At 42.6% G+C, this 24,435-nt stretch overlaps 1 protein-coding gene across 1 annotated transcript in view; it reads left to right on the forward strand.

Moving 5' to 3' along the window:
- The first annotated feature begins 1,498 nt into the window (after positions 1-1,498).
- adgrl1b (adhesion G protein-coupled receptor L1b) overlaps positions 1,499-24,435 on the forward strand; it is a 31,731-nt gene continuing 8,794 nt past the window's right edge. Inside the window, exons 1-17 of the mRNA XM_088010036.1 lie at positions 1,499-1,801; positions 7,365-7,578; positions 8,910-9,019; positions 9,925-9,939; positions 11,371-11,578; positions 12,990-13,254; positions 13,335-13,674; positions 14,766-15,044; positions 16,720-16,823; positions 17,016-17,201; positions 17,300-17,338; positions 18,333-18,513; positions 18,641-18,763; positions 20,996-21,213; positions 21,333-21,506; positions 23,739-23,951; positions 24,036-24,256. Of these exons, the coding sequence (XP_087866162.1) occupies positions 1,657-1,801; positions 7,365-7,578; positions 8,910-9,019; positions 9,925-9,939; positions 11,371-11,578; positions 12,990-13,254; positions 13,335-13,674; positions 14,766-15,044; positions 16,720-16,823; positions 17,016-17,201; positions 17,300-17,338; positions 18,333-18,513; positions 18,641-18,763; positions 20,996-21,213; positions 21,333-21,506; positions 23,739-23,951; positions 24,036-24,256 (3,035 nt within the window). The 5' untranslated portion in view covers positions 1,499-1,656. The remainder of the gene's footprint in view (positions 1,802-7,364; positions 7,579-8,909; positions 9,020-9,924; positions 9,940-11,370; positions 11,579-12,989; positions 13,255-13,334; positions 13,675-14,765; positions 15,045-16,719; positions 16,824-17,015; positions 17,202-17,299; positions 17,339-18,332; positions 18,514-18,640; positions 18,764-20,995; positions 21,214-21,332; positions 21,507-23,738; positions 23,952-24,035; positions 24,257-24,435) is intronic.

Genomic DNA, 24,435 nt, shown 5'->3' on the forward strand with positions numbered 1-24,435 from the left:
ATCTGAAATATTACGGAGCCCAACCTACATTAATTAACTACATTACTGTTGTTCAAATGCAACTTTAAATTTAAGGATGTTTTCATGGGCTTAAACTAAAAATGCATTCAACTTAAACTTCCTTAGGTATCGTTCTTTGCTTTTTATCTCCCTTTCTGAGAGCAAAGCACAGCAGCCAGGTTTACAGCCAGACAGACAGGAAGCAGCAGTGTTGGTCTTTCAAAATAAAGTCTGACATTTAATCATGTTTAAATTAATTTCAATCTCTGATATTATCCATCCATCCATCCATCCGGCGTACTTTACATAAGATGAAAAATACTTCATCCTGAAGGTGTGACAAAATGTGACATTTAAAAAAAAACTATATATATATATATATATATATATATATATATATATATAAGCTCAGTCAGGTTGGACTGAATATCAAGGAATACTTTTGTTAAAGGTATGAATCTATTTGCAAAAAAACAAAAACAAAAAACAAAGCATCACAAAGCTGCTGACAAATATTTTGCATTGCACTAACTTTCACACATTGTTCACCGCCGACCTATGCCCCTAATTTATTTATTTATAATTTATTTATTTTACAATAATCTGCTGGTGACATAACTTCCGCCCTCGGCTCTCACCGGGACCTCAGGCATCATGTTTTCGCCTCATTAGAATCAGGCTCTGATCCCCCAGGAGGACCGCAGCTACTGACAAGGTCAAAGATTATACAAGTAAAAACTTCTAATTAAGTAACAAACAAAAAAAAAACCCAACATGGACACACGCTGCCTGCCGCTCCTCCAGCCGTGGATGTTTGCTTCTTCTCCGACCATCCTGCGGCGGCCCGCTGATTAGCATGCTAAGCAGGAAGAAGAAACGCAATCCGGCGCATGTTGTAGTTTAGCCTCTATCTGCCGTTCTGTCCGAGGCCAAGAGTTCAGTCTATATTCAGGAATCATATTACTGTTGTTCTCTTGTAGCCCATTCGCCTGCATCCCTTATGTTCCCCCCTCATGAAGCAGCCCTGGGATCAGCCTCGCCTCCAGTCAGCTGTTTACCTTGTTACGCCCGATGTGGATGAGGCCGGTGTTCTCTGCAGCATCATTTATTTAGGATTAATGAAAAGTGGCCTAAACTGAGTGTAGCCGTCTGCCTCTGCACACGAGTGTGTGTGTGTGTGTGTGTGTGTGTGCGAGTGAGAGAGAGAGAGAGAGAGAGAGAGAGCGCGATGGTGTGATGGTGAGAGATTAAGGCTCTTTCATGGGTCAGCGGCCAGTTTCGCCTCTGGCTAATTGTGGACTTAAAACACGAACTCTCTCTGATAACGCGCTCACTCCCTCCCAGACAAAATAAAGGCGGCGTATCTCTCCTCCTCGCTCCCCTTTCCCTCCGTCTTTCTCCTTGAGACTGCCCTGCGCCGTCGCCATGGCAGCAGCAGATTGAGTGATTTTTCACTGCACGGATTGTTCAATTGTTATCTCTGTTTTTTGCTCTCTGCCTCTCCCTATTACTCTGTCTCCCTTCCTGCTCTGCCATGTTGTTTCACGTGCATCCATTTCATTTTCTGTGTGGGTTACCGATCATCCTGCATCAGCTCGCGCGCACGCACGCACACAAACAGAAGACAATGCAGCTCTTCACTCTCATTTTTTACCGATGCTCTCTCTGTCTCCCTCCCCAGGGTCTCAAATTGCAGCTGCTGGTGTGAAGTCCCAGCTCTTCCTGCTCAGCATGGCCGTGTCTCTGTGGTGCATGGCAGTGGGGGTTCTCACCCTGTCTCAAGTCGCCCCCTCTGGTCAAGGTAAGTTTGATAGTAAGAAAAAAGTAAATAAATTAAAAAGTTAGTGGTGCTAAAATTAGAGGAATATTCAGTTAGAGCTAGAGCTTTGCATTTCTTTTTCAACTTTGAGTACTCTGCTGTGCTCTGTCACCAGAAAATTTTTGCTTTACTGAGATTGGGAAAAGGTTGAGTACCAGTGAATGGAAGTAGCTGAAAAGCTCATATAATCACTCCACTTTCACTCGCAAAGGTTTAAACGCACCGCAATATTCTAGCTGTCAAGCTGATATTCTTTGGACACAGTCTCTGTCACATCTCTTTACATCTGTGTAAAGTTAGTTTCCTTAGAAGACTTTAAATTTTTCTGCCCTTAGAATAGGATCAAATTACAATTTTAACCTCCATTTATAATGAAGCTGGTTTTGCTAAGAATCAGCCAATCCCAATAATCATCTCAATGATTAATGCATTGCAAGTTTGGCGTCAGTTTTTAAATTTAAACACACTTCATGACAATACGAAAGGCAAAATGTTTCAGTAAAGGCCAGTCAGTCAGACAGTGATGAGCTCAGCCTCTGTTTTTCACCACACAAGTGAATCAGAACTGTGACAAAAAACAAAATCGTAATTTGGGACTAAAACTGTGACACTCAGGTGTGATTTTTGCCTAAGTTCTGATTAGCAGTGTTTACTCTAACATTCAGCCAGTGTCACTATAATATTTTACGTTTGTTGATCATTCTGTGGTTATGTAAAACAACACAGGAGGAAGTGGACGTGGTTGAAAATATTCGTTTTCTACACATAATACGTTGCGTCAGTACAGTAATAACAAGTATGATGAAATCCTCTGTCAAACTCTAAGTCTGTCCAGAGTTATTTTCTCACAAGACTTTTAGGTTTCTTCAAAGATATTTGAACGAACCCTGTAGTGAATGGAAGCACCTGAAAGTCCAAACTTTCCACATATAGTTACTTACGATTTCACTGATAACGGTCTAAGGGTCGAACCACTTCACTGTTATAAGATCTGCAAAGCTAAAGGTCAGTTGATCCTGGTTGATCCTCAGTGCAGATCAGTTAACCAATCACATTCATCTATAAACTACCTTAAAAACAACAAGCAAAGTAAAACATCACAATTAGATTAATTTAAAGGAATAACAAAGTTAAAAAAACAACAACAACACAGATATAAATAAGGAGAGTAGATGCCACTAAAATAACTCACTTTGTCCAAAAGGCCAGGGGATAAACATGTGTTTTTAAATTAAACAAAAATAAAATAACTAATGACACCTGGAAAGATTTGAAGTTCAGCTATTCAGCACCGTGGACAGCGACGCGTCATGGCCGAGACGCTCAAGAGCCGGCCTCCTTGCCGCGTGTGCACGATACTGGAGCCAAAGTGGGAAGCTGGATTACGGTGACGATAATGGGATTTTCTCCTGACATGTAAAGATTCACTTTGCTCGGGTCGTGTTACAATACGGCCCTCAAAGAGGAGGAATCGAAACCTGCCAAGCTGTTTTGTTTTCACAACCTTCTGACAGAAAAGACCTTCATTCTGTGAAAAAAACCAACAAATAAAAAACAGCAACAAGAAGAAAAATTAATAAACTTATCAGATCCGACGGCATGCAGAATCCAAAGTGCAGTTACAGTCCAGGGGCACGTGGTTTTAAAAATATATATTTTATATTCATTAAGAGCCTTATTTGTGGGGCCAACATTGATCTTTGCAGGGTTTGAATTAGGCAATCTGAGCAAATTGTTACAACATCCACAGGGGAATCATTAGCGTGTATCAATATTCCCAGGCATGGTAATTAATGACTGATGAAATCGGGACAGGTAATTAAAAGGAACTGGCTCAATTTCTCATGCAAATGTCTCTTTAGCATGAATATTGGTGCTCCGTTTGAAGCACAGAACGGAGCCTGGTGAAACCAAAACAAACCCACACAGAACCCAATAAACCCGAAGTTCTGTTATGTCAGAACATGGCTAAAAATGGACATATTTATTTAAAAAGTCCTTTTGTAACGCCATACTAGTTTTATTTAAATCACACTTTATACGTTTTTCACTTAACCCTTTCATGCATAGTGGTCACTACAGTGGACAGCTGTCTAAAAGCCATTTTCTTGTGCTTATTGTGGATTTTTGTTATAAATGCACACAGACCACTGAAGTGGACACTAATGCATCATAAAATAAATTATCAACTACTGGCCATCAGCTGCAAATGCAAGAAATTATTTTTGTTAAATCCAAAATGGCCGACAGGCAAAAAAGCATGCCGACAGACCCGGTCCCTCCTTCTATTGTAGACGGTAAAAAAAAAATATTGTGACATCAGATAACCCCTAAAGAACAATACTACAACTTTGTATTTGGAGAAAATTACAATTGATCACCTAAAAAAAATTAAATAATAATAGAAAAATGTCCTACCTTTTTTTATGCCTTAAGAAAATCAAAAAAATTAAAAAAGAATGGAAAAAATCCTGACACAAAGGATCATAATTCATGCATGAAAGGTTAAATCCTGCACATTGGTATTCAGGTGTGACAAAATGTACAACCAGTACACAATAAAATCACTCTTTACCGGTCGTTTGTATTCATTAACAAAAGAGCTCAAATTTGCCATGACTTATTCATGTCATATCCCCAGATGGAAAAAAAAAAGCTTAAGTGTTTGCTTTACCTGGAGCAGGAGCATTTATCACAGCCCCCAAAAACTGATTCCAAAAAGGCTGCATATATACCTATTAGAGCATCTTGCACTAAAGGCTCCGAAACTGACAGGAGCACTAAAGTGTGGATAAAAGGAGGCGTGACGGATGCATTTTATCAGGCTTGGAAGGCGAGTGGCAGCTCATCCAGTGAGAACCAAGCTGGAATTTCAATGTGGATTTCATCTTTAAAGCTTGATACGCAGTCTCGGGGCGTTGCAGCCTTCCCTCCACCGGTTTTAAGCAAAGTGTCACATAAATTGACTTGGGAAAAGAATCCATTACCCTTGAACTTTTACATAGTTTTCACATTGCAACAAGGATTTTCAGTGTATTTCGTTTGGGATTCTGCGTAATAGACCAACGTGAAGAAGTGCATAGGTGTGAAGCGAGAGGAAAAAGACAAACCTTGTTTAGTGCCGTCCGTCATCATCATCATCATCATCGACTCTGATCAACTTCTTTTTCTCCTGCTGAAGAACATCACCGCAGCCTAATGCTGCCACCACCAGGTTTTCTTTGACGCATCGTACGTCTTCCTCTCCACAGCTACCGCATGCAGTCATCGCAATTAAATTTGCGAGTCAGCAACCTTTGAAACATCCGATTAAAAAGAAAAATCCTTGGTTTTTAAAATGCTAAAAGCTAGCATTTTAAAGAGTTTAATACTTCAGTATAATAAACACATTGAGCGCTAAAACGCACCTGATTGTGTGCTGCCTGAAAGAGGAGTTATGCAAACCACAGACTAAAGACTTTGTTTTGACTTTTCTCAGTCTTTATTACATCAAGGTGTTTCTTCTTTGCAAGCAATGCTGAATATTTAATGTTGTGCTTTGAAGTGGGGCCTCTACGCTCTTGTCACAAACAGGAATTTAAAACTTTGTGGCATCTTTAAAACATTCTTATTTTTCCTCTCACTAAAAGGTTATTTTATTGCAACGAAAACAACGTTGTTGCGTCCCTCACCTGTTTACAGAAACTGGTTGCCAGGTTGAAACCACCAGACTCTTAAGGAGGTTTCTCCAACAGCTGAATCTCACAATTTTCACCATTATTGACATTCTACTCCAGTGCCAAATGCTTTTAAACACGCTGTTGTTCAAACTCTGCTGGCAAAAAACAAAAACAAAACAAACAAAAAAACACAAAACTGGCTTTGGCCCAGCAGCTTTTGCTAATTTTAGAAGAGAAGGGATTCCTTAAATCATTTTGGAAGTCTTCCAGCATGTTGGGTTTTTTTAGTTTTGTGCTTCTGCTTCATGTTCTGTTATATTTCACTGATAGCTTTGATACTCTGAGCCATATTATCATCTTTCAGCAGCGTGAAGGCATCACTGGTTTAGAGCCTTCCTCACACACAGGAATGTCTGTGAGAGTTCAGGATTTTACCCCCTCCCAGTTTCTCTCCCTTGGGGAGTACCGCAGGGCTCTGTGCTTGATCCGCTACTTTTCATGATCAATTTATCGCCTCTTGGCGCTATTTTTTTTTAATAAACCACGGCCTTTCATTTTTTATGCTGATGACTACCAAGTTTATTTTCCTTTCAAGCGGAACAGGTCGCCCTCTGCTCAACCTTGTCTGAGCTGCCTCGGCCACATGAGAGGGGATGGAGGGCGCTCCACTCGGGTTGCTTAAATTTAATGAAAGTTGTATCGACTCTGGCCTCAAAGTTGAGTCAATTCAGCTGTCAAATCCTGTTTTTGTTTTCCACCCGAGGTGGCTGGCCAAAATGAATTCTCTCCTTCCAACACCGTCACGCCTAGGGAGAGCATTTAGATTTCTGTAATTCTCTTTAAATTAGTCTTAGCCGTTCACAGTTGGCACAAAATGCTGCTGCAAGATTTCTTAATGACTTTCAACACCTGGCTCTAGATTTAATGCCTCGTCACTGGCTTCCTGTCCACGTTAGAATGTGTTTTGAGAAAAATTTACTTGCTTTCAAAAGTTTAAATGGCATTCCCACCTTTTTAAAAATCTCTTCTCTATCTCATCACACACTCTGAGCTTAGCTCATCCGATGTTTTAACTGTCTCCCAAAACCTCATCCAGGACCAGTTGCTCCTAATAGTCTGTCCACTTATCTTTCTATAAAAGTGAGCTATTTATCTGCTGTTCATAAATCTTAAAGTCACTTTTGCTCTGTGGTTTTAATCATACTTTGCTTTATTCTACAGTTGTTTTTATCTTCTCTGTTATTTTGTTTTCATTGTGCAGCCCTTTGGTCAGCAGTAATTGCTGTTTTTAAATGTCCTTTTACAAATACAGCGGATGGTATGTTAAAAAATAATAATAAAGTCCAAAATTACTCTAAACATTTGGACAGGAAATCCAAAAACGCTTCCCAATGTGTAGCATTTTAAAATCCCAGTTTTTGTTTTTTACACTTAATGATAAATACTTTTAGCTGCCATCTTTATGTGTTGTGCATCACGAAGCGCAGCGCTGGTTTCATGAGTCATGCTCGGTATTTTTAATTTGTTGTTCTGACTCAATATCCATTAAGCTTAAAGTATGAAGAAAAAAAATGGTCAAAGAAATGATGAGCTTCAAGTGTTTTGAGGGAATAATGAGCCTCTTTAAGACATTATGAAGAGGCTCTTTGAAATTTCATCTATTCATTTACGTCCATGTTTTTCCACTTTCTTGTGCTGCGTCTGCATTTAAAAACATTTTGTTTTAGCACCTTTGCGACAACGATTTTTATTTTTAGAATGAAAATTGTTCAAATAATTGCTAACTGATCATGAATTTGATTTTTCCTCATGTCTTTCTGCATCCCCCCCATACATTCCTTTGCCACGGCGCTCTTTGCCTCTCTCTCTCTCTCTCTCTCATGCAGCCATGTCTCGGGCCGCCATGCCGTTCGGGCTGCTGCGCAGGGAGTTGGCGTGCGAGGGCTACCCCATAGAGCTGCGCTGCCCAGGAAGTGATGTTGTGATGGTGGAGACGGCCAATTACGGACGCACCGACGACAAGATCTGTGACGCCGACCCCTTCCAGATGGAGAACACACAGTGTTACCTTCCTGATGCCCTAAAGATCATGTCCCAGAGGTTTGTATCCGCTGAGCTGTGTGATTTGTTCGCTGGGTGAGGAGAATAACGCGCGCTGCCTCTCTTACCTTACATCGCGTTACAAACAAGGACTTCCTGTTTCGTGTTGGGATCTTGTTTGACAGGCCAACTGAAAATAGCACGAAACTGCAAAGTGAAAAAAATAAAAAATCAGGTATGGTTTTCAAATGTTCTTACTCTTAGTGAAAAATCTGAAATTTAGGGCACGCACATTCAGCTTCTAGATGAAATCCAGTGCAAGCAAGTACCTCAAAGGGGAACGGGATGTAAAATTTGCATTTTGCAGGTTTTTGCATCTCAACTGTGTCTAAAAACAGCAAAAGCTTCTAAAAAAACAAAACAAACACCCAGCCATTTTTTTAAATAAAAAAAATGAACGTTTTTTTTGGTCTCTCTCAGTTGTTATGCCGCAATCGACAGGCACTGTAACGTTACCTAGCAACCCCAGCCGAGCTCCAGCACCTCTTGTCAGCTGGTTTTACCACTGCATCCACTGTACAGTGGCTGCTGGAAAAGACAGGTGTTTCGTTGTTGACTTACCATTCAGAAACCACTTGCTGGATTCTCCTTGGTCGCGCATGAGGCTCCATTTATGCTTTTCAAAGATGCCCGGTTGTGTATTTTCACTCTTCAGATCTGAGCCAAAGGTCCTCCAGCTGTATTTACATCTAAAGGGGGTTCTACAAACACTTAACCGAGTGGGGCTCTACACATTTACATGCACGCCACACTTTTCAGACTTTTTAAAAATCATACAAAACTTCAAAAAACCTCACATTCTTTTTTCTATGTGTCACAGTTATACGCTACTTTCTGTCACCAGTGGAAAAAAAACCCCACTCAATTTCCTTTCTGTATCATGACAAAATATATTTATATATTAAAAAAACCTGTCAAAGAGGCATTTGAGCAACGCCAGAATTATTTCAACATGTGAGGGCGCTCTGGATGGAAGCAGGTCAACTGTTTAACGCTATTGCTGGTTTGTGCGCAGCGTGTCGGTGTGTTGCCGTACATAATAAATGTGGATTAGTTGGAAACACTACACCAAACCAATACTTGGGCTTGTGTGTCATGTGTGTGTAAGTACTGCAGAATGTTTAGCTGTGTACTCAGCAGCGTTTTCCTCGAAGAACTGATCAATATTCAGCGAGAGAGAGAGAGAGAGAGAGAGAGAGAGAGTAGGCAAATGGCCCATCCTTCGCCTCTTCTTTTTCTGTGCTACTCCCTCGACTTCCTTTCTCTTCCCCTCCCTCTAACTCCATCAGTTTCATCGACCGACTCATCAATCCGTCCGTTCTGTTCCTCAGATGTAACAACCGGACTCAGTGTGTGGTGGTCGCTGGGGTCGACGTCTTCCCAGACCCCTGCCCCGGAACGTACAAGTACCTGGAGATCCAGTACGAGTGTGTCCCTTACAGTGAGTACGCGTTAATATGCAATTGAACACACACAAACACAAAAACAAAAAAAAGGACACAGTGACACACACGAAACACAGATTTAACCTACTTATGTCATGATGCAGGTTTGATTTTTGATCTTTCACCTTCTGATGTCAGCTATTTCCCCGAGAGATTGATGGATATATATATATTTTTAAAAGTGAGATGTTTTATGAGATGTTTTTTTTTCTCAGGAAGAGTGTGTGTGCATGTTGGTGTGTGTGAATCACAAACAGAAAGTAGGATGGAGAGAGAGGGGGAGAGGGAGGGACAGGGGGTGCAGAGAAAGGGGGGAAAAAGTGAAGAAAACAAACCGTGGGGCATTTGCAAATTGTCATAAAATGTCACGCGTGTCTGCAAGCGTGTAGGTGTGTGCGTGTGTGTGTGCGTGTGTCTGCGGGAGGGGGGGTAAGCGCTTGAGTGTGCACGCGTGTGTGTGCTTCTCTTTTGCAGATTCACGCCACAGGAGTTGCTCTCTTTTCTCCACAGGAGCCTGATTGAGGGAAGGAGAGATCGGGGGGAGGGGGGAGGAGGAAGAAAAACGGGGGGATAATTGGGGGAGGAGGGGTGAGGGAGGTGGTGAGGGGTGAGGAGGAGGAGAAGAGCGGAGTATGTCGGGGTTTCTTTATCTTTCTCTTTTTTCTTTTTTTTCTTTCTTTTTTTTACATGAACAATAATGTTTGTGGTGAGAATGAGCTCCGAAATCTTTATCTGTGCAACTTTTTCTTTCTTTTTCCTCCTTTCTTTGCTTCTTTCTTTCTTTCTTCCTTCCTTTCTTTCTTTCTTGCTTTCCTTTTCTCTCTCTTTCTCACTCCCCCCTTCTTTCACCCTCTGACTTTTCTTTCTTTCTCTCCCTCTTTTTTTTCCTATGCTTGAGTAGAAGTGGACCAAAAAGGTAAAGACAAAACATTGTAGCATCTTGATCTCTCCTTACCCCCAGCCCCCCCTCTTTTCTCTTCTTCTTCTTGTTCTTCTTCTACCTCTCCACTCTTCTCCTCTTCCTCTATCCTATCATTTCTCTCCTCCTCCAACCCTAGGACGTTGTTTCGTAATCATGCTGGATGTTGCCCCCCTTCCTCGCCCCCTCACCCCTTCTTCTTTTTTTTTTGTTTCATTTATTTATTTTTTCATTTTTCACACAGTTCTTTGATATTTTTTTTCTCTCCACATTTTATCCATCTCTTGTTGTATCCAAAGCCGTCTTTTTGATCCAATTTTATCCAGGTTCTGCACCTCTCCTCCTCTCTCTTCCTCCTCTCCTCTTTCTCTTCGTCTTTCTGTGCACACACAAAAAACCCCCACAACTGGTCGCACAAACACGAACACCTTCTTTACCAGCTCTTTCTTCCTTCCTTCCTTCCTTTCCTCCTTCCTTCTTTTCCAGTCATCCTCGTCATGCTTATTTTCCCTTTTCTTCCCTTATAGGAAGAGCCCCTTATTTATCTTCATAGGAAAAATAAGACGAAACGTGTGTGTGGTTGTTTATTCGTCTGGATGTGCGTGCTTACCAAGCACCGCTTACATGCGAGAATGCGTGTGTGTGTGTGTGTGTGTGTGTGTGTGTGTGCGCACGTACGTACGTGCGTGTGTGTGTGCATGCCTCTTTGCATGCCAGTGTGGGACCGTCCAGTCTACATATGTGTCCATGCAGTTATTGACATGTGGGTGGACCAATCGTTGTGCCCGGCGTAAACTAACCTGCCCTCTCATTCACTTCAAGGCAAACTTTAGCCCCGCCTTCTGCGTCCCTGACTCTACCTCACACTCTTCTTCACTCTTTTTGCACTAACCCCCTCCGTCCCCCCTCCTCCCACCCCCCACTCCCCTTACATACACACACACACACACACACACACACACACACACACACACACACACACACACACACACACACACACACACACACACACACACACACACACACGCAAACACACTCACACACATGAAACACTTAAATGCACTTATACAACTTTCATTGCAGTGTCCCTGTTGTATTAATCACCACACACAAACACACACACGCTCACACATACAGTGTGTGACTTTTCGACACTTATTCGTCTCTTCTGTCACCTGTCACCTGAAATCAGAGGTGTTTTAAATCTCTCTCTTCTTCTCCCCATTCTTCTTTTTCTCCGAATCTCTGCATTGTCATCTATAATTCAATTCATTTTTTCCCCCTTCTTGCTTTCATTCATCCTTCCCCCCCCCCTCCTGACACCTGCCTCTGCTTTCCTCCTCCTCTCTTCCTCTTACGTTGCCTCCGTTCTCTTCCCCGTTTCTCTCATGCTGCTTTCCACCTGCTCTCCTAACGCCCGGCTCTTAGTTTTCGTGTGCCCCGGCTCGCTTCTCAGCATCCAGCCAGACTCCTCGCTCCTGGAGGCGGAGCATCAGTCCGGGGCCTGGTGCAAAGACCCCCTGCAGGCCGGAGACAGGCTGTACGTCATGCCGTGGACGCCGTACAGAACCGAGGTCCTATACGAGTACGCCTCGTGGGACGACCTCCGACAGAACAGAGTCACCACCACCTACAAGTGAGTTTGTCTTTGGACCCGGCTCTGATTGCTGTTGGACCAGTAGCACTCGCACTCAGAAACCCAGAAAGCATCATCGCCCTCATCCCCTCCGGTGTAAACATGCGACAGCGGAGAGACGAGTTCCACACATTTCCACAAGACCTTTGAGAAAATGCTACATGGAGGGATGAGACTTTTTAAAATATGTGTGTGTGTTTTGGTCCGTCTGGCATTGAAGAGTAACACAGAATTTCCAAAAAGTAATTATTAAATACAGAGTCAAGGATGGTAGTTATAGTGTGACGGTGTGAGGACGTTTTGCTTCATCAGGACCTGGACAACTTCCTGTGATTTATGACATGGTGAATTCTGCTCTCTGGAACAGAATAGAACAGAATAGAATATAATAAAATAGAATAGAACAGAATAGAATAGAATAAAATAGAATAGAACAGAATAGAATAGAATAGAATAAAATAGAATAGAACAGAATAGAATAGAACAGAATAGAATAGAACAGAATAGAATAGAATAGAATAGAATAAAATAGAATAGAACAGAATAGAATAGAACAGAATAGAACAGAATAGAACAGAATAGAATAGAATAAAATAGAATAGAACAGAATAGAATAGAACAGAACAGAATAGAATAGAATAGAACAGAACAGAATAGAAGCTGAACATTTATTTTGTCCACCAGAGTGGAAAAATGTCATTGCCTCACCATCGTACAACACAGGTGTGTGTGTGTGTGTGTGTGTGTGTGTGTGTGTGCGTGTGTGTGCGTGTGTGTGTGTGTGTGTGTGTGTCATATGACTTTTATTAGAACTTTATTCTCATAAAATGAGTCCATTTCGACTAGGCGAGTCGGTCTTCAGATCTTTTTTCTCATGATTTTACTTGTTTCTTTGTAATTTTGCATCTCTCCTAATTTTATAACATTATTGTCACAATGTTATGATTTTATTTTTATTATGGCTTTTTGTCGTGCAACTTCATCTCGGATTATTCTGACTTTATCTTGGTAACATTGTGACTTAATTTTTGCATTATTAAGTCTTTTTTTCTTGTATTGTTATACTATATTCTCCTATTATTTCTACTTACTGTTGTGCGACTTTAGTCTCATATTCTGCTCTATTTTTCTTAGCCTCCATCATAAAAACAAGACAGTTTGACTAAAAATGTATAAATAACATATTTTTCAAATTAAAAAGTGTGCCACCACTGGTAAACTTTTAAATTTCTCTTATGTGGCATAGTTACAAACATCTCAGTATGAAAAACCTATTATAAAGGAAAATCGATGTCGTAGATGTATCATTTCGGCCTGGAAATGGTTATAAAAGTCAGCTATATTACCTAGTTTACAGTTTGCCCACATGCCAAATCAAATGGATATTATCCGTCCTCTTCCTCTGTCCCAGGTTGCCGAGTCGTGTGGACGGCACGGGTTTTGTGGTGTACGACGGAGCTGTGTTTTACAACAAGGAGCGAACTCGCAATCTGGTCAAATACGACCTGCGCACTCGCATCAAGAGCGGCGAGGCGGTGGTCGTCAACGCCAATTACCACGACACCTCTCCTTACCGCTGGGGAGGAAAGTCGGACATCGATCTGGCGGTGGACGAGAACGGGCTCTGGGTCATCTACTCCACAGAAGCCAATAATGGACGCATCGTGGTCAGCCAGGTAGGAGGACCGAACTCGGATCGATAGCAGGAGCGGAGCGAGAAGAAAAGCAGCTGAAGTGCCACTGGGTTTTATTCCAGGTGAACCCGTACACGCTGCGCTTCGAGGGCACCTGGGCCACGGGCTTCGACAAGCGCGGCGCCAGCAACGCCTTCATGGCCTGCGGCGTCCTCTACGCGGTGCGCTCCGTCTTCCAGGACGACGAGGGCCAGGCGGACAGCCGCGCCAGCAGCAACATGGTGGTGTACGCCTACGACACCAGCCGGGGTCAGGAGCTGCCCGTCCAGATACCGTTCCCCAACCCGTACCAGTACATCTCCTCCATCGACTACAACCCCAGAGACAACCAGCTGTACGTGTGGAACAACTACTACATGCTGCGCTACCCTCTGAGTTTCACACCGCCACCGCCAACTAAAGGTGAGGAAGCAACAAATTATGTTATAGGACACATGCAAATATGTTTGGGGAAAAATTTTTTAAAACCTTTTCACATTTTCAGAGGCATCGCCTCGAACCTCAGTGTGTTTTATTTGGATCTGGGCCAACAGGAGGAACTCATGGAGAGGAGAGAATATACTGCTCTTTTATTTTCACTTCAGTAAAAATATGACTTCATTTTCTTATTCATATCCATCCTCCATTACTCTGATACCCCGAAACAAAATGAAGTTCAACAGGCTGCGCTTTGCCAGAGTCCCTACAGGAGACATGCTGACCGTGAGGGAGGCGGCGCTCTGGTCAGACGGTGGTTTAGATCAAGAAGCGTATTGGTGTGGCTCAGTCAAAGCCCAGATTTAAATCCCACTGATTAATGGCATTTAATCCGTTTCTAACTGAAGCTGAATTATTGCATAAATAAAACTGTGGGGGGAAAAATATCTTGTCGTTTTCCCCCATAAATAAGCAATAAATCAGTAGCTGGAAGACAAATTTAAATTAGCGCAATCATTTCCATTCTGATGATTAACATTTTTTTTAAGGGCAATTTTATTCACAGACTTCATTTTCTGTTTCATTTGTGGTTTGAGTTGTGTATGTTTTCTTTTGTTCTGTTGTATTTATTGTTTTTGGTTGTTTTGTTTATTTTATTTTTTTATTTAAACAGTTTGAATGTTTGCTCCCTCTACGGTTCTTTCAGAGAGCAAATGTTGGCATTATCAAAATGCCAAACAGCAGCAACACTGTTATTGATTACCTCAATCATTTCTGGCAATTTCTTGATCATGACAAGCCACCTCATAATGACTCAGTAAAAGTTGGATATAAATACAAACACCAACGCGTAGCAGACCTTTTTTTTCAATTTATTTTTTAGCTGTTTTCTCAAATATTTCCATCTCTGAAAATCTTTTTTCATCCCTTGTGTCGTCTGTCTTCTATGTGGAAAATATAAACGACGTAAACTGAGGTTTGGGGACGTGACGTAACAAGATGTGAAAACTGTCAGGGAACATGAACACATCAGAGTGTCAGGTCAGAACACAGGCGTGTCGTCTCTGTCCCTGCAGGTCCCCTGTCCTCTCTGATGACCACTGTGCGCTCCTACACGGCGACAGTCGCTCTCACGCCGGTGCGCCCGTCGGCCTCGCACCCCATCGGTGTCATCAACAGGGGTCCGATCACAGCCATGGTCCCGCTGACCCCGCGGCCTCCGCTGCGGGTCCCCCTGGCCCCCGGCGGGCCCGGTCAGGTGGGCGGGTGCGAGGGCCGCGTTGCACGAGGAGTTCAGTGGCCTCCGACTCTGAAGGGAGAGACGGTGGAGCGGCCCTGTCCTAAGGGGTCTCTGGGTAGGTGTGGAGTGTGTCTTCGTGTGTGTGTGAGTGTATCCTGTTTCCTTTTGAAACGCAGTCAGGTGTCCTCTCTTTGAACTCGGACGAGACGGGGAAAAAAAAAAAAAACGAGAGACGAGTTTCAGAGCGCAGAGACGCCGTATTTGGCAATCCTTCCTGTCGCTGAGCAGCTGCCTCTCCATCCCTCCCTCCCTCTGAGGAGACGCCGGGATGCAGATTATGTTGATAATCCTGCGGTGCATTTTGCCTCGATAATCATGTCAAATCGCTTCAGCATGGATTTAGCACAGAGTTGACGATTATACTGGAACGGCATCACCTTATTTTATCTTTTAACTCCAACCAGGTGGATCTGCTGTCTCACCTAATTTGCAGGAAATGTGAGTGACTGGCCATGAACTGATGTTTTAATGTATTTATGTAATATATATCTGGCTGGATTCACAGTTTTACGCTGAACTTTGTTGTTTTGTTTCATAATTTATTCTCAGGGCAACAAAGTCTAAATGTGTAAATCTAATTAGAACTATTTCAAAACTCTAAATATAACGTCAACAATTCAAACTCACGTCTAGGACTAAAATGATTATTCCAGTTAATCACGATGAATTGATTACTGGGATAATTATCAACTATTTTAGTGATCAGTTAATCATTAACTAGAGAATGCAGACTCAAAAAAGACAACATGTTGAAAGAACAACACACAGTGATTATAACTGTACAAAAGATATGTACAATTAGCATTTTAATCTTTGTAAATAGGTTCAAATTCTGATTAAAACAAATCTCCTATTAAGCACCTTTTGCCGTCCATTATTAACCGTTTAATCTAAAAGTTATCAATGTATTGATGTTAAGTCGATACATCCTGTTTTCACCTTTTTTTCTGTGGCCTTTCCACTTTTTACACGCTGATGTTGGAAAGATTTTTCAACATTTCTTACGAAAGATTGCGTTCACGCCACAGGAAGGACGTGTTGTTGTATTTTCCTATTTAAAGCAGGAATCCAGTTGCTTATTTTCAACATATTTCTAATATAAAATATAAACACTTAAATGAAAAATCTGCAGAACGTGCCCGAGTTTGAATCATATCATTTGATTAATCGTCAGAACAATCAATAAATGAACTGATATCTAAAATAATTGTTAGCTACAGCCCTGCTCTTGTCCCAGTATTTCAAATCCTTTTCATGAGCCTCGTTTCCATTATTATTGTTCCGTTTGAAAGCGAAACAGCATCCAGGATGGAAATACAAATCACTAACTTCTGCTTTTAACACTGGGAATCTGTCTGATCCCAGTGCAGAGGGGGTGGAAGTTCAGCTGCTTTGCCACAGGAGCCGGATTCGGTCCAGATCTTGTCCTTCAGCTTCTCACTGGTTTCTGCTCTTGTAGTTAATCAAGAGATCAAACACTTTTATCCAGGCTGTGGGCTCAGATCAGGAGACATTTAAAAATGTTTCTGTTTGTTGTTCAGGCTCATATTATCTCAAATTGAATGCAGAAACAATTTAATTCATTGTGTATTATTATTATTATTAACATGTATTGAGTTCCAGTTTGAAAACAGGAGAAGATGTGGGTTTGGTGTTTGTGCGTAAGGCCTCGTGTTTTTTTTTTGCTTTCTGTTTTTCTTGACTTTGTCTCCCCCTTTCTGCCGCCGCAGGAATCGCCTCCTATCAGTGCATGTCGTCTCCGGTGGGCTGGAACTCCCGAGGGCCTGACCTTTCCAACTGCACCTCTCCCTGGGTCAGCCAAATCGCTCAGAAGGTCGGTGCCTAGCTCACACACACACACACACACACACACACACACACACCCTGATGAGAGCAAAGACACACAAACATGCGCCGAGCAAACACCCCGCAGCTCTCTCTCTTCCTCTCTCTCTCTCTATCCATCTCTCTGTCTTTTAAATGTCAAAACATTTGACATCACAAACACCTCCTGACTTCCGTCCAGATCAAGAGCGGCGAAAACGCGGCCAACATCGCCGGGGAGCTGGTCAACCTGACCCGGGGCCGGATCTATGCCGGCGACATCAGCATGTCGGTCCGGCTAATCGAGCAGCTCTTGGACATCCTGGACTCTCAGCTGCAGGCCCTGCGACCAGCCAACAAAGAGTCAGCCGCACGCAATTACAACAAGGTAAATTTATAACGTGGGCGACCTTTAGTGGAAATGAGATGGGAAATGTCAGCGATTGCAGGTTTAATTGTTCTTGTAATTTTTTTTTCTGCTTTCAGCTGCAGAAGAGAGAGCGAACGTGCAAAGCGTATGTTCAGGTGAGACCGATGAGTGGATGAATGGAGGTATAGGTATTTGTCAGGTCGCTGTCACAAACATCAATTTTAGTCTGATTACCCTAAATAAATTGTCAGACGGCTTCGAACATCACTTTGCTAGTAACTTCAGTTTGACGTAGTTCGTGAGACTGACGGACTGAGTGTCCGACCAGGCGGAGCACCGCAGGGTCCTGAACTCTCACCAGCCCTTTTAACTCACAGACCTCCAGCACAATCCGACTTCTGTCGTCTGCAGAAACATTCAGATGACTCTGGAGTCATCAAACGTATCAGACAGGGTCAGGAAGCCGAGCTGGCGGATCACTTTTGAGCTGGAGACCTAAAAAGGCTCCACACCCTTGTACATTAGGCTGGTTCTTTTCTGTTGGAACCACTGGAGATGCTGGTGCAAAGACGGATCCTTCATGAAACCAAGACCGTCACGGGGAGCCCTGAGTATTCTTTAACTGAATTGAAATCCAGCTGTTCTGTGGAGGTTTATTTGAGAATAAACAGCATGCTGCCAGACCAAGCAACGCGGCAGGCAGGTCAGAGATCGAGCTGTGGAGAAGTTAAACCCTGGATAGGACATGAAATGATCTTTTAAGCACAAAGCCGGTGTTCAATCATCTGTTAATGGGAAGAGTAAGTCGTAACATGCTGAGACGTGTATGAGACAAGAGCGGGAAAAGCTTGTTAAAACATAATCTGAGAGAATAACTGCAGCCAGCTGAGCAAAACACGGTTTTGTTAACTGTTGGCTGGCTGGAAGTAAAGACAAATGCATTTCAATTTTTCTTCTGTTTCCCATTTACATGTTGATGTTTAGGTCTGTCACCTAAACATCAATGTGAATCCACTGAAGTTTGTTGTTTATAACACGACAGAAAGAATGTGAATACTTCTTCTGCTTCTGCGCAGACGGATGAGCAGACCGACTGACAGATAACTCTCTGTGTGTGTGTGTGCGTGTGTGTGTGTGTGTGTTTGTCAGGCTGTGGTTCAGATAGCCGACAACCTGCTGGGTCCTGAAGCCCTGGTGTCCTGGGCAGACATGAGCAGCCTTGACCAGTCCCGCTCGGCATCGCTGCTGCTGGACGCCGTCGAGAAGGGAGCGTTTCTGCTGGCGAACAATCTCTACGAGGGCCGTTTCAGTGACAGAGCGCCTAATGTCGGCACGTTGACTCTCCATTTGCCTGCATATTTTTCTCCCCCGATGCAACTTGGAAGAATCCTGAACTCATGCACAAACATGTGTATTCTTGTTTTTTTGTTTTGTTTGTTTGTTTTGTCATTTCACAGATCTGGAAGTGTATGTACTAAATACAGAGGCTGACATACAGGACCTGACATTTCCACACTCGTATGACAGCGACAGCATCCTGCAGATCTCGGCGCAGGCTCTGCAGCAGTACAGCAACAACGGTCAGTGGCACCGGGAGAAACCAGTATTAACCAATGTTCATGGTGGTTAGTGGAAGTATTACTTGTCTCGGTATCCGTATTTGCTTTAAATACACCTTCTAATGATTATTTTAGAAATCAATTATTCTATCAATTGTTCTAACGATTAATCAGGAATAAAAAATCGGCACTGATTTTTCATTTAGGCCTTCTTTTATATAATATTAGAAGTACATTAAAAGAATAAACAAATAATTTATTGATGCAAATGATGCATCTGTAGGTATACTCCTAACTTCAACACGATGAAAGGCTCAGCCCTTTCTGTTTGACTTACAGCATTGGGCTGATTTGATGATTATTTTTTGAAGTAACTGATTAATAACAGGATAGCAAACGATGCTTAAAAATCGATTTTTCTGATACAGAATTTGAACCAGGTGAAGCTAAAATGCCACTTTGTAAAAGTTTTGGGTAGACCAGATATTCTTTTCATCTTAAATGCAAAATGTATATATTTTTTGCAGAGTTTTGGCTTGATTACTGCTCTGAGAGTGTTGTTCTTTTTGAGTCTGCATACTCCAGTTAACGATTAATTGATTATCAAATTAGTTGGTAATTGTTTCAGTAATCGATTAAGGCCTCCTTCGCTAGAGGACCCAGCGCTTGCTGCAACAAGATCAATTGAAAACACATGCTATACATTTATCAATATAGGCATATTGCATATCCACGTATCGGGAAAAAGCTCTTCTAAATGATAGAAACAATATTTTCTACCTCAACAACACCCAGCTTGAACACTAAGCATCTTGATAAAAAGAAACTCAATTAGAAGCTAACGAGGCATATCCGGTAAAAAACGCAACAATGAAAGAGCAACGATTCCCAATGGCCACAAACTATCTATCAGAGTAAAGCCGAAGCTCTGCCGTTTCCAACAATACCAGAGTCACCACGCTACGTGCAAAGTCACTGAACCAGCAGCTGAAGAAGAAAAAAAGAAATAGCTAATTTCACGAAGCTAAAAACATAAATTCAGTCCTATCTTTGCTGTTTCGTGGTCATAATCCTTATTAGAGCAAATATTTCCACTTCGTCCGATAATCCATTTTCCCTGCGTCCATCTCACATTGTTTTCGGCTCCGCCCAGAGCCTCTTCCGTCTCCTAGCTACCATACACAAAATCTAGAGGCGAACTCCGTCAATGTACGTCACATGCGTTTTCCTCGCTGTAATTGGTGAATGGCTTTAGGTTCCGTATTAATGTCAACGCCCTCGGATTCTATTGGCTGTGACGGTTCGAAAGACGTGTCAATCATCAAAATTGGCCAATGGGTTCCCGAGAAACTGCCCAGCGTAATTTTGAACGTCTGAATGGAGAACTGCATGATTTTACGCGCAGAGTGCAGAGCGCATTGTTATTGCAATGTAATTGTGAGATATATTAGTTTTTACCTGTGATCATATCATTTTGACAAATTAGTTTTCATTTCTATTTACATTTTCATTGTTATTTAATTCTATTTGAAATGTCATTGTGAGTTAATCTGTTCCATTTTCAGACTATTACAATTTGTCTATTTTTTTCTCTTTTTATGAATGAATGCAATGTGGATTTTTCAAAGGAACCCCCAAAAACAATTATTATATGTAATTACTTATCTATGATAAATAATCATTTATTATATGATAAGAATAAATTATTGAAACAGAACCTACAGAAAAAAAACTGAGAAAATTCAAATGGCACAAATTGTGCCAAAATGGCTAATTTGGAAGGTCCGCCTAGATTTTTATCAAGTACTACCTCTCTATAACTCATAAGATTAACTCTTTTTTCATGAAACTTGGCATAGTAAAAGGTCAGATTGTGTACTGTTGTTTACTACATGCTTTGGATTTCATCTGCATTGCTTTGAAAGGAATTTTAATATATTGAACTGTTTTTTTTTAGGCGGAAATAGATTTTATTTCTTAATTTCTGCTGTGTATCATATTAATTTACTTTCCTCAGTAACCGGCAGGGTGGTTTGTAGAGTTGTTACATATTCTCTAGGGTCTTGCCTTTGTTTTGATACCAAAACTATTAAAATAAACTCTGTAGTTCTTGAGATACATTCAATTCATTTGGGCATGTTATTTTCAGCCATATTTCTCAGAAACAGGCCATGAATCGGAGAGGTTTTAATCATGATTGATTGGATTAATCGTTTCAGTCCTGATTTTCCCACCCGGGCTTTGCTTTTGCAGGTCAGGTGAAGTTGGTCCTTTCCCTCTTCAAGAACCTGGGCCCCTTCCTCACCACCCAGAACTCAACTTTACGTCTGGGACTGGGACTTTCCCAGGGCCAGGAGCCCCGGCGCAGGAGCCTGGTGGTCAACTCCCACGTCATCTCTGCCTCGGTGCACAGAGGCACCAACCGGGTGTACCTCACAGCGCCCGTGATCTTCACTCTCAGACATCTCCAGGTATGTTTGTTTGCATCCACATTAACATTTAGATAGAGCAAATCCCTCCTGTTTGGTTCCTGAGTTTCCTTCAGAGCCTCTCACGGGACACTCGGCCATGTTCTTGTTTTCGTCCACAGCTGGAAAATCACTTTGGTCCCAACTGTTCTTTCTGGAACGCTTCGGGGGTTTCTGGGAGCGGCAGGTGGTCCACGCAGGGCTGCCGCCTGCTGCACACAAACAACACGCACACGACTTGTGCGTGCAACCATCTGTCCAGCTACGCGGTCCTCATGACTTACCAGCAACCAGTCGTAAGTTGCACATCTGTACACGACAGCGCTGGATACAGCTTTAGACACGGACGAGTTTGTTGGGCTTCCGGTAGAGACGAGCAGCAAGGATTTAGGCCGTGTAACGCAGACAGCCATTAAAGGATGGCTGATTTGGTGGTTAATGATTTTTGTTTTGATTAAGTCATCCAGCAGAAAGACCCAGCGATTACTTTCAGTTTTCTGGCAGAAGCTGCCAGATTTTTACTTGAGACTGTTTGAAAGAGTTGATGTTGCCACGCAGTAAGATTCCCAGGGCCTTTGGCAGACAAAACCTGTCCAATGTACTTAACAGTGGACATGAAGTGCTTTTCCCTAAATGATCATTAGGCATTAAGAAAACATCTAGTGGTTACCATACCGACATGGAGACCCCCAACATGGCACCCTCAGCGTCCTCCTCACCAGGCATGCTGGTGCGACAAACAGGAGTCTGTTAGTAGCTTCCAGTTGTTTTTCTTTTCATGAAATGGGGTTTAAATGTACTTAAAGGTTGGCTCATTCTAAAATTCTTACTATTAGGTTGTACAAGTGAAATAAACAGAGGTGTAACAAGACATCATTGTATGAGATTTTGTGATTTCAAGGGTCTCTTCACACCTGGTACATTTTGATGCGCTTTAAACGGACCAGAGCTCGTTTCCCGCCTTGTTCTGGACCTTTTGTCCGTTCACTGAAGCGAATCCCGGCGCGGGACAATCAACCGGAATGACACCCGCTGTTCGAGGTGGTTTCGGTTAACCTCCAAACGAACCCTGGTGTGCAGCTTCCACTTCCGGAACGCTGCTTCTGCTGCGCCGACTGAACTGAAATCAGGCCCGATGTGCCGCGCTCTGCTCAGTGCTGGCAGCACGTTGTGGGTCAGGAGCTCCTCGTCTCGTTCGGCTCGCAGCAGCATCCGCTGACGCTGCTCCGAAATGAGAAATATCACATTGGGAAACCTGCGTCGCACGAGGCGCTCTTGACATTTAAAACGTTGCCGCGGTTGTGAAAACAGCAACAACAACAAAAAAAACGTGCAGAGCAGAAATGCAGCAAGTGGGTCTTCCACGTTTGTTGCCTTTCCGTCACTTCCGTCCAACAGGAGGAACGACGGTCATCTGCTTGGTTTTGTGGTTCTGCTGCAAAAGAAGCATGAAAATGAATGCAAACTGCACCCGGAAGAAAAAAAAGACAAACAAAGTCTGCTTTGGAGTTTCCTGGCGTGAACGCACAACTAAAACATCACAATGTTTCTCGTTGAGGCGCCTGCTGCCTCATGAGCGTCAGTTAGTCAGCGTCAGCTGGGCTCCTCCTCAGGAAGTGGTAATAAAAGATCTAAAATATTTATTTGACTGCATTCGGTTCCGACCTGGAGCAATAAATAGCAGCAGATTAACATCAGACATCAGTTTGTTGAGTTTGTAGCAAAATCAATATATATATATATATATATATATAAATATATGTATGTATGTATGTATGTATGTATGTATGTATGTATGTATGTATGTATGTATGTATGTATGTATGTATATATATATATATATAAAAGCAGAACGAGGGCGTTCCTGAAGCGTAGCGTCTCGTTCTCATGAATTCAATGTCGCGTCTGGTCTGGTCTTGCTGTAGACATCGTTACAGTCCGGAAATAAGAGAGGAACTGATTTAAAGTTTTATTTTTACACAATCCAGTGTGGGCAATTAATTTTGTCTCTAAATTTGAGTTAGGTTTGATCTCTACACTTAAAAGCTGTTGTTTGCCAATATTAATAAAGCACGTCAGGTTCTTTTTTATTTATTTATTTATTTACGTGTGTTAGAACAGTTGATTATAAAACGTGTCACTGCTGTTGATTCAAGTAGCCATGTGCCAAATTTTGCCTTATTTCTTCCTCTTACTCAGAGAGCTCAGACTGACACTGTGGTCTCTAAACAAAGGAGGAAATCAGACGCAGAGTAGGCGTTGGATGCTGCTGCAGACATGCAGCAGGATATTTTGTCCTGCCATGAAATCAAATTAAGTGTTCCCTGCAAGATGTTCTCTTCATTAGCTGTGATTTATTCACATAAATAGACGTTATGTAACAAACATACACACACACACGCACACACACTACACAATACATCCACATCCGCTTTAGGATCTGCACCAACGCTCTGCCTCTGCATTCGTTCGTTCTTGTTGTTTTTCCAAACGTCAATCGACGCCCCGCTGTGACATTTGCTTCTCAGTTCGGCGCCGGTGTGGAGGAGCTTCTGGTCTACGTGGTTTCCTGGGTCGGCATCGCCGTCGCTCTTGTGTGTTTGGCTACCTGCCTTATCACCCTCTGCTGCCAGGGGGCGCCGTGGCACACTGACCACAGCACCATCCACTGCAACCTGTGGGCCAACCTGCTCATCACGGAGCTCATCTTCCTTATCGGCGCCAACAAGACCAAGTACACGGTCAGTACTTTGATATCAGACAAATCAGCTTGAATTTTTTTTTTTTTTTTTTTGTGGTTGCTCATTTTGCTCTCCCGTTTTCAGGTCCTCTGCTCCATCACCGCCGGCCTGCTGCACTTTTCGCTGCTGTCTGTGTTCTGCTGGTTGTGCCTGGAGGCAGTGGAGCTGTACCTTCTGCAGAGGGAGGTGTTTGAGGGACGCAACTCCAGGAGGAAGTACTTTTACCTCTGCGGCTACTCCGTGCCCGGGCTGGTGGTGGCCGTGTCGGCGGCCATCGACTTTAGAGGATACGGTTCAAAAACGGCGTAAGTTGATGAATGTGGGGAGTCGCTCTGTTTTCCCTACTGTCTTTTTTTTTTTTTTTTCTTGGTTAAGTCACCAACTAGTGCACACAAAACAACCAATACAGGATAGCAGACGGAAGTTTTGGTCTGCAAAATAACCAATTAGATAAGCAGAGAGAAAAAGCAACAATAAAAATGAA

The sequence above is a fragment of the Poecilia mexicana genome, unplaced genomic scaffold (genome assembly GCF_051168715.1).
Source record: "Poecilia mexicana isolate PSO_F unplaced genomic scaffold, ASM5116871v1 scaffold_2, whole genome shotgun sequence".
NCBI classification, from domain to species: Eukaryota; Metazoa; Chordata; class Actinopteri; order Cyprinodontiformes; family Poeciliidae; genus Poecilia; species Poecilia mexicana.